The sequence below is a fragment of the Chrysoperla carnea genome, chromosome 2 (assembly GCF_905475395.1).
Source record: "Chrysoperla carnea chromosome 2, inChrCarn1.1, whole genome shotgun sequence".
Classification (NCBI taxonomy): Eukaryota; Metazoa; Arthropoda; class Insecta; order Neuroptera; family Chrysopidae; genus Chrysoperla; species Chrysoperla carnea.
Window position 1 is genome coordinate 63,827,809 of NC_058338.1, and position 13,233 is coordinate 63,841,041.

The 13,233-nt window shown below is 30.5% G+C and overlaps 1 protein-coding gene across 1 annotated transcript; it reads left to right on the forward strand.

The window, feature by feature from the left end:
* The first annotated feature begins 301 nt into the window (after positions 1-301).
* LOC123292834 (homeobox protein ceh-30) lies at positions 302-12,791 on the forward strand. Its single transcript, XM_044873547.1, has 3 exons — positions 302-374; positions 10,529-10,985; positions 12,539-12,791. The coding sequence occupies exons 1-3, from the start codon at positions 302-304 to the stop codon at positions 12,789-12,791; spliced, it is 783 nt and encodes a 260-aa protein (XP_044729482.1).
* Positions 12,792-13,233: the final 442 nt, after the last annotated feature.

Below are 13,233 nucleotides of genomic sequence, written 5' to 3' on the forward strand. Positions count from 1 at the left end.
ATATGTAAACTAATATTGATAATTTATTAAATTAAAACATATTATTTTTGTTGTTGAAAATTTGAAAAGAATAAAAAAATGTATGAATATAGTTTTTTATTTTTATAAAATAATAATAATATTAACTCTTTTGATGTTGTAATGATGGCACAATCCATTTAGTTTAATTCATAATTTATACTTAAGTTTGTTTGTTTTTTTTTTACTTCCAGTTATTGATTTTTTTTTTATTTGTGTAATTATAAAGTGTATAATTAATATTTAAGAACTAATTTAATAAAATAAAAATCGTTTATTAAAAATGATGCCTGAACATAAATCGTTTTTGATACGTGATTTACTAAGCGATGTTATCGAAGAGGAACATAATTCCGGTAAGCATTTGATTTCATATGTTTAATTAACAAATAAATCGATCAATCGGTATGAATACTCCCGTCCTATTTTCCCTCAAATGAAAAAAATTCATTTAGAAGGATTGAATTTAATTATCACGAAAATGTATTCAAACCATTTGATTCTAGGATTTAGATTTTTATATCATAAAAATTTAAAATATATCGGGAATACTCAAACACACTCACGCTTTAATTTTAAATTTTTAAATAATTGAATTGAATACTGTTAAATTTTTAAATTAAAAACATAAATCGCTATTTTTATTAATCAATAATAATCTTGTATACGTCAGCATTATTGAAGTTGATAACAAAGTCAGTGTGGAGTACTTTCGTGAAATTTTTTCGATATGATTAGAAATTGGAAAAAGTGTTCGTTTATGATATATAATAATATTGTATACCTTTTATGAGTTTTTGGTAATATGTATGTTATTTCGAAGATACGTTTTTACACTACGTGTATAAAAATTACGTAAAATTTTGACTGCTGTTTTATTTTTTAAGAATTGTACCCGACTTATTCATTATTCGTTTTTGTTCTTAAATACTAAATTATTCGATAGATTTATGAAAGAAATTAGCTTGAAATGAATATATGTATAATAAATAATATTGACATTAGGCTACTCGTATTTCTATACCTTTTTGAATTTTCGATCTGTGAAAAAGGACTAAATGTACAACGAAGCTAATATTTTCGGATAACTTTTATATTATGTATATTCATAGAATCATATTGCACCATTGATTTTCTAAATTAAAGCACAATCTCTTCACATATTGAATTTTCCTGTTTGAGAACTGTACTGTCATCCCAGAAAATGGATTATAGATAAAAAATAAAATATACTTATATCCGGCATCGAAAACCATATAGAGAGGGAATTTGAATTTTAAGGGAATATTCTTTTTAACTTATTCACACCGAAAATAAAAATAGAAGTAATTTATATATTTATGCGCAAAAATTTTGTGTGCAAAAAGCTATTTCAATTAATTTTTAATCGTTAAACCCAGTAGTTTTCGATACAAATTTCGAAACAGGTCTAGACCGTCCATGAAGTTTCTCAGACTTAATAATCATAGCTCGTTATTCAACATTTTCCCTTGACAATGAGCCATTGCATAGCTCCATCGGTTTTTTTTATTGCGGAAGACATCCACTTTCTGATGTTCCAATTAAATCACCCTACTCAATGTACCACCACTACGCGCGATAGTGTGATGATTTCAGAAATATTAGGTAGTTGATCCATCTATTCAAGTGTTTCTAGTGACACGACGTTGTTTGTTGGATTAAGATATAAAAATGATATATGTATATTACTATACATTAGTAATGGTTCTATGTTCGAGGATATTATTGGTAGCATTTCCAATTATTTCCAAATTAAACTATAATATACGATCTAAGTAAGGATGTTTATGTAAACTTTCTGGAATCAAAATCCTTTAAGTTTTTTCTATCAATTCGGGAGCATTTAGGCCCCTGGGAGCAAATTTTCTTTCCAAAATTCCCCTAGAATATAAACTGCTTTTTGCAGCTTCACAGGGGTATTTGTTAGAATAACTATTCTTATCTTAATATATATATTTCTTGTGTGCGTGTGTATGTGACTGAACTCCTCCTAGACGGCTGGACCGATTTCGATGAAATTTTTTGTGTGAGTTCAAGGGGATTGGAGAATGGTTTAGATTTACCATTCGGTCCACTACAACTGTTTTTAAGGGTTCCACACCAAAAAAGTTAAATCTCATTAAATGGTGGGAGCGCATATAAATCATATCACATTATATTACAACTTACTATGTGTACTATGTATTTTTTATTGTCAATAGGCATTTATTAGAGCCATATGCGAGCGCAGCGAGCTCCACTGCCGAAGGCCAGGCCAAAGGTCGAAGCTCAGGCCGGTCCAATAAATGGGAGTTAAATTGGGGTTTAGCGGGATGAGTGTAGCAGACAGGCTAAACGTAGTATAGGTATTAATGAATTGTAGTTACGTTTCCACAGGACAACGTCTGTTTGGGCCGCTAAATAATTTTGTGAATTCAGACCATTTAAACGCTTACAATTGTTTCAGCTCATTAAAAAAAGACGTGTGTACAGGACAACGTCTGTCGGGTCCGCTAGTAATATTTATAAGCATATCATCATTCCTCTTTCGAATATTGATTTTCACTTTTAAGAATTTAGAAATTTTGTTTGAGGCATCACTTTTGATGAGAAATTTACAGTTGAGATTGTATTGTCACTGAAAGTTGGAAATTATGCATATAATTAAAATGTTGTTTTACCGACGGTTACAACATAATAATATAAAATTATTTTAGTCCCTTGAAAAAATTTCATGTAAAACCACCTCTGAAGTATGACTTACCAAACAAAAAAAAAAAAAAAGAATCACGAAAATCAATTTAAAATTGATGGAGTTATCACGTAGCAAATTGAGGCAAATTGATTGCTGATCTTATTTTGCGAGAACTCATCTGGAATTTAATTCTTAGCAAAGTGGTCCCATTCAGAAACCCAAACCAAAATGAAACAACATAGCCAATATTATAATAATATATATTATATTGTTGTTATTAGATTTAATATATGTTGTTGTTATTAGATTTGAAATGTTATTACGTTTCTATCGATAGTACTTCATACTTACATTCTTCTTCTACCTAATATCATAATTTAATTCGATGAAAGCGGCGGAGATAATGTATAATTTAAAGAACAAGCGTTAGTAAATTCAATTAATTTTTTAAAAGCATATATAAAACAAGGAACTGTTGTTTAAAAATACTAAGAAAACGGCAAAGAATAATAAACCAAAAAATTAAATTTTTTTAAATTTTGGTCACGAGGTACATACGTTGATAGTTTCTCTTATCAATTAATTTATCTGTAAGGTTAAGTTTTGAACAGTTGTTTTAAGCGTAAAATTCATAAGAAATCGTAGGAAATTTCGAAAATTCTGCGAATAGACATAAAATTAAGAAGATATTCATCAAAATGTTTTAAACAGGGAAAATATTTGATTGTATATTAAGTTGACCCAAAAGCATAAACTGATTCAAAAAATGGTGTCAGTCTTAAAATCGTCGTGGCATTCTAGCTAACATAGTATGGAGGGTTTAGCAAAGAAATCAATATGGGCAGATAACCGGTGACATGTCTAGTTTTCCAAAAAAATTTCGTTCTTCTCTTACCAGATAGGTAGAATCAATTTTTCATTTTCATTGTTCCACCGTAGAGCCTCAACAATTGAACTAATATTCAGAAACCATTAGAATTTTTGTTAAATTTTGGATAGTATATGACGAAGAACACAATATTTCGAGCGTAAAACCTTATGTAAAATTAATGGATTTTTGTTTTAATCCTCCTGAAATAGTTTGGAAAAAATGAAATGACACGGTGGTACTCCGAAAATCATGGGATAAGTTTACAATTAAAAAGAGTATAACAAGTGGCATATAATTTCTGATTTATGATCTTTTACATGATCCTTTAATAGATAAAAAAATTGCATACTCCCATGCAAATCTTCGACGTCGATCGCGGGGTTGCTGATCACGGTTCTGAAATCAGTTTTCCGATTTACTAACGCCTTCTAGAGTAATTCGCCCAGCTAGTCCAAAACAGCAATATTTCGTAAATATTCAATAAAATGGGCGAAAAAAGTATTCTCGGGGTTTTTCTGGATCGCTGATCATAGTTCCGAAGTCAAAATTTTTATACACTCTCCCTCTCCTAGAGGGAGAGTGAAATCCCCCTGATACTTCAAAACAGTAACTGCAAATATTCGACTAAATTTTACGGGGCGCATATCGGAATTCTGACTTTCGAATCGTAGTCAGCAACCCTAAAAACTCCCGACTTTTTTGAGCAACTTTATTAAATATTTGCAGAATATTGGTGTTTTGAACCAACAGAGGAAAAACTATCCCTGGAGTGGGAGGGGGGTTTAGTTTCTCGAAATTTTGACTTCGTTATCGTGATCAGTGACCTCAAAATCCTTTGGGTTTATTCGAATATTTACATTTTTCGCTCAGTAAGATGCATTCCCTACTTGCATTCATCCCCTGCTGATTTGGATTAGCAGGGGATGAATTATCCCAAGAGGCGGTTGTTTATAGGAATTCTGACTTCGAAATCGTGATCAGGGACCCTTAAAACCCCTGGGTGTACTTTTCTTGCCCATTTATTGAATAATTACATAATATTGCTGTTTTGTACCTGCGAGAGGCAAATTACCCTAGGAAGAGGGAGTATACAGAATTTCTGGCTTCGGAATCGTGATCAACGACCTTGGAAACCCCCGAGTATACTTTTTTGGCCTATATAGTTGAATATTTTTAAAGTTTTAAAATTTTCAAAAATCATCCCAGATATGGATTCACCTTCCCAGAAATTAAAAAAAAAAACTGGCCCTATAGGTTGAGGTACAAAAAAATTCCTTTTTTTTCGTCCAAAATGATTCGCCTATCTGGTTCTTCTGAAAACAGTCAGACATGTCTACTTTTGTTACTCTTTGTACAGAGAGAACTAAAGAAAAGATATGATGTGAAAATTTATCACAAACATTTTTCAATGTAAGCACAAGCAATGGACTACCACTACCACCTAAAAATCGTAGTTATATCCACGTACATGTACCTATTATGTATGGATTCTCATAACTTGTTGTTTGTATTGTATTCCACGTGGTTGAACACTTAAGCATGCACAACATAAACTCATCTCTAATGTCCTGCTGAGTTGTTCGTGGTTTTTCTATCATTATAGAACATAACGTCATGTTTGGCTCACGGTTACATTATACAAATAACGTTATAAAACATAGAAGCTGTTGTGAGTTTGTCAAGAGGCCCATCATCGAAAATCATCATTTATTTATTTCTCTTTTCTGTATGTGTGTCTGTGTATATTGCACACATAGTCTCACGGAATTTAAACAACAACAAAAACCATATTCGATTCGAATATATTCCTATTTGTTCGATATATATTTTTTTCGATGATGCATTCAAGATTCTTTTTTTAATTTTATATTTTTTTTACTTTGATAGTGTCAAACCATGTGAAAAAATAATTGATATGAATTTTTTTTTTTTAATTTACGAAGTATTTTTAATCAATTTTTGTAAGACAGCTTTTTTATGGAGTATGTGGTGTAAAATAAATACGTGGGCTAAATTATAATTAAATTTTAAATAATTAAATCCTACATCGACTATTAATTGCGTTTAGAATGCTTAATTGAATTAAAAAATTGCATTATAACAAAAATGGATATTCATAATTGTTTTTTTTTATCATCCGCATTATTTAGAATAAATCACACTATCGATTATTTATCAATAAATTTATAATTTAGTACTTGGGTTTATACTCGGCTTTGAAATCGCATTGGCAATCAATACCATTCATTAACAAGGGTATTTTACCCAGGTAGAAGTTCCTTGATAACGCAACGGTAGTCTCGATCGAAAATAGAAAATAAAGTATAGTTTCAATGTTTTCAATAAAAAAATAACTGAAACAGTGGAAGTTCTTTATTACCTTTGTTTGTTGTGGTTGAACCAAAAAGAAATTTCTCTGCGAAATCAGAAAATTTTTTTGATTTACTAACAAATAAAATAAATTACGGTGATTAAAAATCTCAATTGAATCGTGCTTTCTTCTCAACAAACGTAACTGAGACCTCCCAGAATCTATTGCTTTTTATACTTACGTTACGCATGCTTTTTATACTTATGTTACGCTATTTATCCCATGTTTTTTGTCATTATACCTTCAAACTTAGAGACTAACTTATCAAACAGAATTCAAACTTCTCAAAATTTTGTATTAACCACACGCTTAAAAGGTTAGCTTTACCGCTAATTATATCATTATTATAAGCTGTCAACAGAAAGCGAATCAAGGATGAATCGCAAGGGGTCTGACAAATTTGATACTAAACATAAAACAATACATCGATAAATCCATTGAAAACCCTTTCTATAACTCGTGGTGAAACGTGTTAAATTACGTAAAGGATTTAAAATGGATTTATCGATGTATTTGTTTGATGGTTGTATCAAATTTTCCAGACCCCTGGGGATTCAATATTGAAAAAAATTCGAATCTTTATATATATTGACACATTTTTTTGTTTTGTTTTTTTTTTTTTGAGTATTTGGTTAAAAACCATTAATATAGCCAGGTACTACTAAAATTTCTCAAAAAAAATAAAGGAGCTGCTAACGAAAAATTGTATTTGTTTCGACGTATCAGTTTATAATATATTTCTGGCCTATTGTGAAAATCTACGAAATATATTCTAAATTAATTAAAGAATCCCCCAAAACGCGACAATTCGATAGCCTCGATTGGTTAACACACCCAGCCAATGCGTGTTTTCACAAATTTAGTTTGAATTAGAAATCAGATGTATAATCTCTCATAGATTATCGAAAAACAAAAAAAATTACGGTGGGCTTTCCTAAACAGACCATTGACCAGACATCTCTCCACTGCAATACCTTTATATGCTCTGCTTATTAATTACAAATTTCAAAATGGCCATTTAATTATTTTTTGTACACCTACACCTTTGTATTATGCATACGTTTATTATTAATTTTATTTATTTAATCAATTATAAATATAAAATCATAAAAATATTATATTTAATTAATTCTAATCATTTCTTTATATCATATACAAAAACAAGTTACGTTGATTATGGATGATATACTTTTCAGTCAATCATTAATTAGTGAAAATAAGTGCAACAATTTTTTTATCTCGATGTACACAGTTAAAGTAATTTCATCTCCTTAATCCAAGAAAAATCTTTTTTTGAACTAAATATACTTAAAAACCGTTCAGCCAAATATACACAACACCCTTGAACCAGACATATTTATTATTTAATATTTAAGTATTTTTTATTGGGTTGAGGTTATAAGGTAGAATAATCGTATACATTATATTTGTTATTTTTGAATTTAACCCAGTTAATACAATGATTGAAAAAAGTTGGGCAAACCTCAAATGACTTTCAAACGGTTCAAGATATACGGTTGCTGTTCCTCCCTTTCATTAAAAATGTTTTTCATTTTTAATCGAATGGTGGCTCATTTGGAGAAATGAAACTTTATGAAGACCTTCGGTGAACGCCCAACTCAATTACAGAATCCGTTTCGAAGAAAAATTTCAAACTAGAAGAAATTGAGCTACGAAAAAGATTTTAATGGAGATTTCACTTTGCTGATATCAAAATAAGTCTTTTTAGTGTTAAATACTACCAAGGTAACTATTACTTTTTCCACAAATGAATAACGAGGTACTATTTCCAGATGTTATAAATCAATTTTTATTTCATTATTTTCTAGTCTGCGAAAAGGAACGGAAATATTCACTTTCTAAAAATTGTCACTTATATTTTTTAATCTCCTTTTTAAAACTGCAACAAACTACTCATAAAATGACTTTTTTTATTAGGAATATAGTTAGTTATCTTCGGCGATATTTCCTATTGTAAGAATTGATTTTCCTATAAAATTAAGTAAATTACCTCAAAATTCAAATTAATCATTTTATAATAATACAAATGGTTTTAATTATAATAGTAAACAATCTATAAAAATAAAAAATATTAATAATGTAATCATTCACACCAAATTTAAATCTTTCTTTTAAATTTGTATCTCACTACATTGTACTTCCTTTATAACATGTGAGATTTTTGTGTTTCTAAATGTTCTTTAATGACTGTAATATATACATGAAGAAAATAACTTCAATACCAAATAAATTTCGATTTTTACCCCAATTTCCTAAATGAATTTTTGTATTAAGTATATAAATAAGTAATTCGACTCAAATGTAGTCATCATCTAATTTGGTGACGGTTTCGTGCTCGGTCTGCAGAATTTAATTCGAAATATCCTAGAGTTCTCATTTATTATCTTCGATGATATTTTTTATCAAATGTTCATTCGACATTTTTTTTGAGAATTTTTAGTCCTTTAATATAAATATCACCTCTATTTCAACATAAATCATGGTGGGAATTTGTACTATTTAACGGGTGCTTCCCTCAAGGTTATATTTTTACCATCAGAAGTGACCCGTGTTTTCGAGAAGCATTATTAGATATTTTTATACCATCTATATGAAATATACCAAGGTATACTCAGTTCAGTCCCAAGTTTCTAACGCTAAAAAATATTGATACTATGAACAAAATTTTGGTATAGGTGTTCATAAAATCACCTAATTAGTCCATTTCCGGTTGTCTGTCTGTCTGTAGTCTGTCTGTCATCACGATTACTCAAAAACGAAAAGAGATATCAAACTGAAATTTTTATAGCTCGCTTAAGAAGTATTAGGAAGTAAAAAGTGAGGTCGAGTTCGTAAATGACCAACATAGGTCAATTGGGTCTTGGGTCCGTAGAACTCATCTTGTACACCGTTAGAGATAGAACAAAAGTTTAAATGTAAAAAAGGTTCCTTATAAAAAAATAAACCACAAATTTTGTTTGAAACATTTTATAGTAAACATCACTGTTTACCCGTGAGAGGGCAAATTGTATAATATGTATTATATGAGAATATCAGTTACATGTATGTATGACATGTATGTATGTGTAATGTGACAGAGTAATCCACACTCTATGTATAGTATTTCAACAATTAACTCAATTGTTTGTTTTCACTTGTTTTTAGTATATATAGTACACAAATTTGTGCTTAATAAAGGTATAAATTCTAAAAGGAAATGTTTTTTTTTCTTGTAAACACATCACTGTTATCACACTTGATTGTTAATTATCACGTGATGATACAGAAGTGTTTGTTTTATACAAACATGAGATGATATACAAGATAAAGAAAACCATACGTTTATAGATAAGATAGATCTATTATATGTATAATGTTCATTATTATATGCTTCTCTAACATATGTACATATAATATACACTTTACAAACAAAGCTTAATTAATGCCAGAAGGCATACACAAACACTTTAAATATCGTTTGTTCATGGTTTATTATTTACACAAACGCTCTTGTTCTTGACTATAAAACAATAACTTTTGAATATATTCTGTTCTATGAATGGCACAAGATATTCATATATTATTACTCAGTTTTTATCTGTTTAGTGGATATATAAATGCCTTAAAGCGATTAAATGCATATATGTGAGAAAAAATATCTATTGTGAGATAACCGTAAAACGAACTTTATACAGATCGCCAGCTACAAACAAGTATGTTGTGTCGATTGAGCTTATACACTTGAGCTTATACCTTTCTCGAATTTTATTATTTGAAAGGTTGTCATTAGTACTGAACTGGACCAAAATCGAGGCCAAGACTCGCAGGTATTGCTTTTATTCTTGTATTCTCAGTCTTGATCGTGGTATTGCAAGCGAGACTATTGTCATAGCTTTAACTTTAACTTTTTCATAAATGATGATTTTGTTGCACGCTTCTTTCTATATATAATGTGTGTTTTCAAAGATAGTACAATCGGGATATCAGAAGACAAATAGCAATAGCATAAGACTTTACTTATCCCCAAAGAAAATAATCCCGTGGAGTGGATCACACCATCATGGAGGCTGATAACTGAATCCTCTACGAGAACTTCCAACAAACCTATCAAAAAATTCAACTCATATTCGATTCAAATTCCAATTTCAACAATTTGCAAGCGTTGCTCTGGCATGAGTCTATTCATTATGAAATGGCAAACAAAACATTGGCTTACCATTCTATTTATTGGAATATGAAAATTAAGTCAAAGATGGTAAAAATTTCGGCCAAGGCAGGCCCAAGGCGGGGCTAGTTAACATCTTACCTCGGCCGAGGTCGAGGCGAGTAGAAGGTAGTAAACATTCTACCTTGGTAAAAAATATCTGGTAAAACACTAGCGGTTTGCGCAAAGTACAAAATTTTGAATTTTTTCAAACTAAAAATATTTTTTGATTAGTTTTTTATTTTTTCTAGACGCTTAACCTCTGGGGAAATTCTCTTAGCTAACGCGGTGCCTGCGCTACAATTTTTTTTTTATATCTAACCATTATTAAATATTCCAAAGTAATAATAATCTTTTTCTTTGTTACAGATCGCCATGACTACGAAGAAAATTCAGATGATTCATCAACTGAAATCGATGTGAACGATTCACAAGAATCATATCCAATAACATCTTCAAACCATCTATATCATTCAAATTACGATCGTTTATCGCCACAATCTACAACATCACATACTAATAATAACCATGGAAATCATCATCATACCCATCATCATATATCCTCGTCAAGTGATAACTTGGTTGATCATCATCACCATCTGAAAGATTCAACTCCACCATCGTCAAATAATTCCAGCAATAATCATATAAGTGTAAAAGGTCGTAAGCCAAGACGTCGAAGAACAGCCTTCACACATGCACAGTTAGCATTTTTAGAAAGAAAATTTCGATGTCAAAAATATTTATCAGTTGCTGATCGTAGTGATGTAGCGGATGCATTAAATTTATCAGAAACCCAAGTTAAAACGTGGTATCAGAATCGAAGGTAAATAAATAAATTTGTAACTTACTAGAAATTCATATCCTTGAAATTTCCACTCTTACAGTTAGCAAAAATATATTTTTGCTACGGGCTACCGGCCAGCATCAACCTAGTCAATTCTGATGTACTTTCATTAAGATAGAATATCAAACCACGAGTCCATAATGGGTGTTCAACTACTGAACGACGGACAATCGGAATGGATTAAATAGGTGCATTTTAAACACTTATACCAAAATTTTGTTTGTATCTTCAATATTTCTAAGAGTAACAGACGTGGGACTAAAATTAGTATACCTTGATATATAAATCAATTATACAACTTATAATAAGTGTTAATAAACAATTAGTTAATTGTTAAAAATACCCTGTATAGGCAGTGTCGAGTGTCAGATCTGGTAATGTTTTATATATAAGATTAGCTTAAAAACATATAAACATTTATGTCTAATGAAATGTTGATCTTCTGACCACCCTTTCGAAAATGGAATCTTGTGTCGTAGCCTAATTTGCACCCTTACAGGTAAACAAATGTGTTTACGAAAAAATATTTGAAACAAAAGTAAATTTTTTTTATGCTATTTTTTACAATAAACCTTTTATTCTATCTTTTGCGGTTTAAAAGAAGGGTCCTAACCATAATGGACCTAAGACCTAATTGACCTACGTTTGATGCACATTTCCGAACTCAATCCCACTTTTTAAGTCTTGAGTATCACCTTTCGTTTTGTAGTTATCGTGCACACAAGCCGATAGTCGGGCGGGTGGACAGACGGAATTGGACCAACAAAGTAATTTTATAAACCCTTATACCATAATTTTTTTCGTATCATCAATATTTCTAAGCGTTACAAGCTTGGGACAAAAATTCATATACCTTACAATGTTATCTTACAAGCTTCCCTAATTATCAATTATATCAAGGTGGGGTCGATTATATCAAAGAAAACTCTTCAAAGCTTTGGACAGTTAAAAACTTTCTGTCATTCTCTTAACGGATAAAAAGTAATATTTCAAATAAAAAAAGTTGAATTGAAAAACTTCTATAGAAACTTATCTTTATCAATCCTTTCAAATTTAATGAAACAACACACTAGAATTTTCCTTATAATATGGGTTCATGATCTATATATGAGGGAAAACTAGACTTACGATAGCTGACCAATTTCTTGGGGTACAAAACAAGAATGATTTGTTTAAAATACCTCAAAAATTATGGAATTAATGTTTAAACTAAACTGCCTGCAAAAAACTTGAATGAAAGTATCTGCTTGCATTATTTTATCCACTCGTAGACATATAGCGAATATAATTGAAAACCTTTCACTCGTTTCTGGAACGGAACCAAATAATATCGAGAACAATTTTTATAAAAGCAGAGAATAGTAAAGGAAGACAGTAATTAGAAGATTTGTGTAAAGTATACACAAATTTTAAAATCACAATACGAGCCTACCAACTTTTCCCATTCAACTCAATCCTTCGATTTCAATTATCCCACCATCCCACTATAGTAACAACATAATAATCTTACAAATTTTTTTTTTTAATTCTAGAACGAAATGGAAACGACAAAATCAACTTCGATTGGAGCAGTTACGTCATCAGGCAACAATGGAAAAAGAATTATTGTCTGTGAATGGTTTAACAAATAATTCTTCGGCAGTTGGACCACAAGACAATGGTACATCATGTTGTCCGACGGGTACCTTATCAGTTCCATATCCTCCTCCATCTCCATGTAGTTTTCTAACAACAGCTGCAGCTATTTTTAGAAACGTAACTTATGTTCATGGTTGCCAACTTTAGATAAAAAAACCATACTATCGCGAAATGTTCATAAATTGAAAAAGAAAAAGTTAAATGAATTAAATTGTAAATATGTAAATGTTGAATAAAATTAAGTTATTATTAGTTTTGTATTTATTTATTTAAAAAAAAGATCAGTGCACTTATGTACGAACGTAAGACTTTATCATCAGACCCCTAGAGAACGCTAGGGGTCTGCTAGCCTGTAAGTGAATGCAATATGCTTACCGAGAGAGAAGACTGTCAGTGAGTTCTCCTGTGTCCTTATCTAATGCGTATACTTAAACGTAATATACTGACTTTCGTGTATAATAAGTCTACAATGTACATATGATTATAACAAGGACATTGGGTAACTCACTGGCAGTCTTCTCTCTCGCTATGCATATCGCATCCACATACAAGCTAGCTTTCTCCTTCTGCAACTATCTCTATGGAAGTT

Excerpts from the sequence above, each read along its gene's own strand:
- LOC123292834 (XM_044873547.1), top strand. The coding sequence starts at position 302 with ATGATGCCTGAACATAAATCGTTTTTGATACGTGATTTACTAAGCGAT. Across the intron at positions 375-10,528 it reads CGAAGAGGAACATAATTCCG|ATCGCCATGACTACGAAGAA; the intron begins GTAAGCATTTGA and ends TCTTTGTTACAG. Across the intron at positions 10,986-12,538 it reads ACGTGGTATCAGAATCGAAG|AACGAAATGGAAACGACAAA; the intron begins GTAAATAAATAA and ends TTTTAATTCTAG.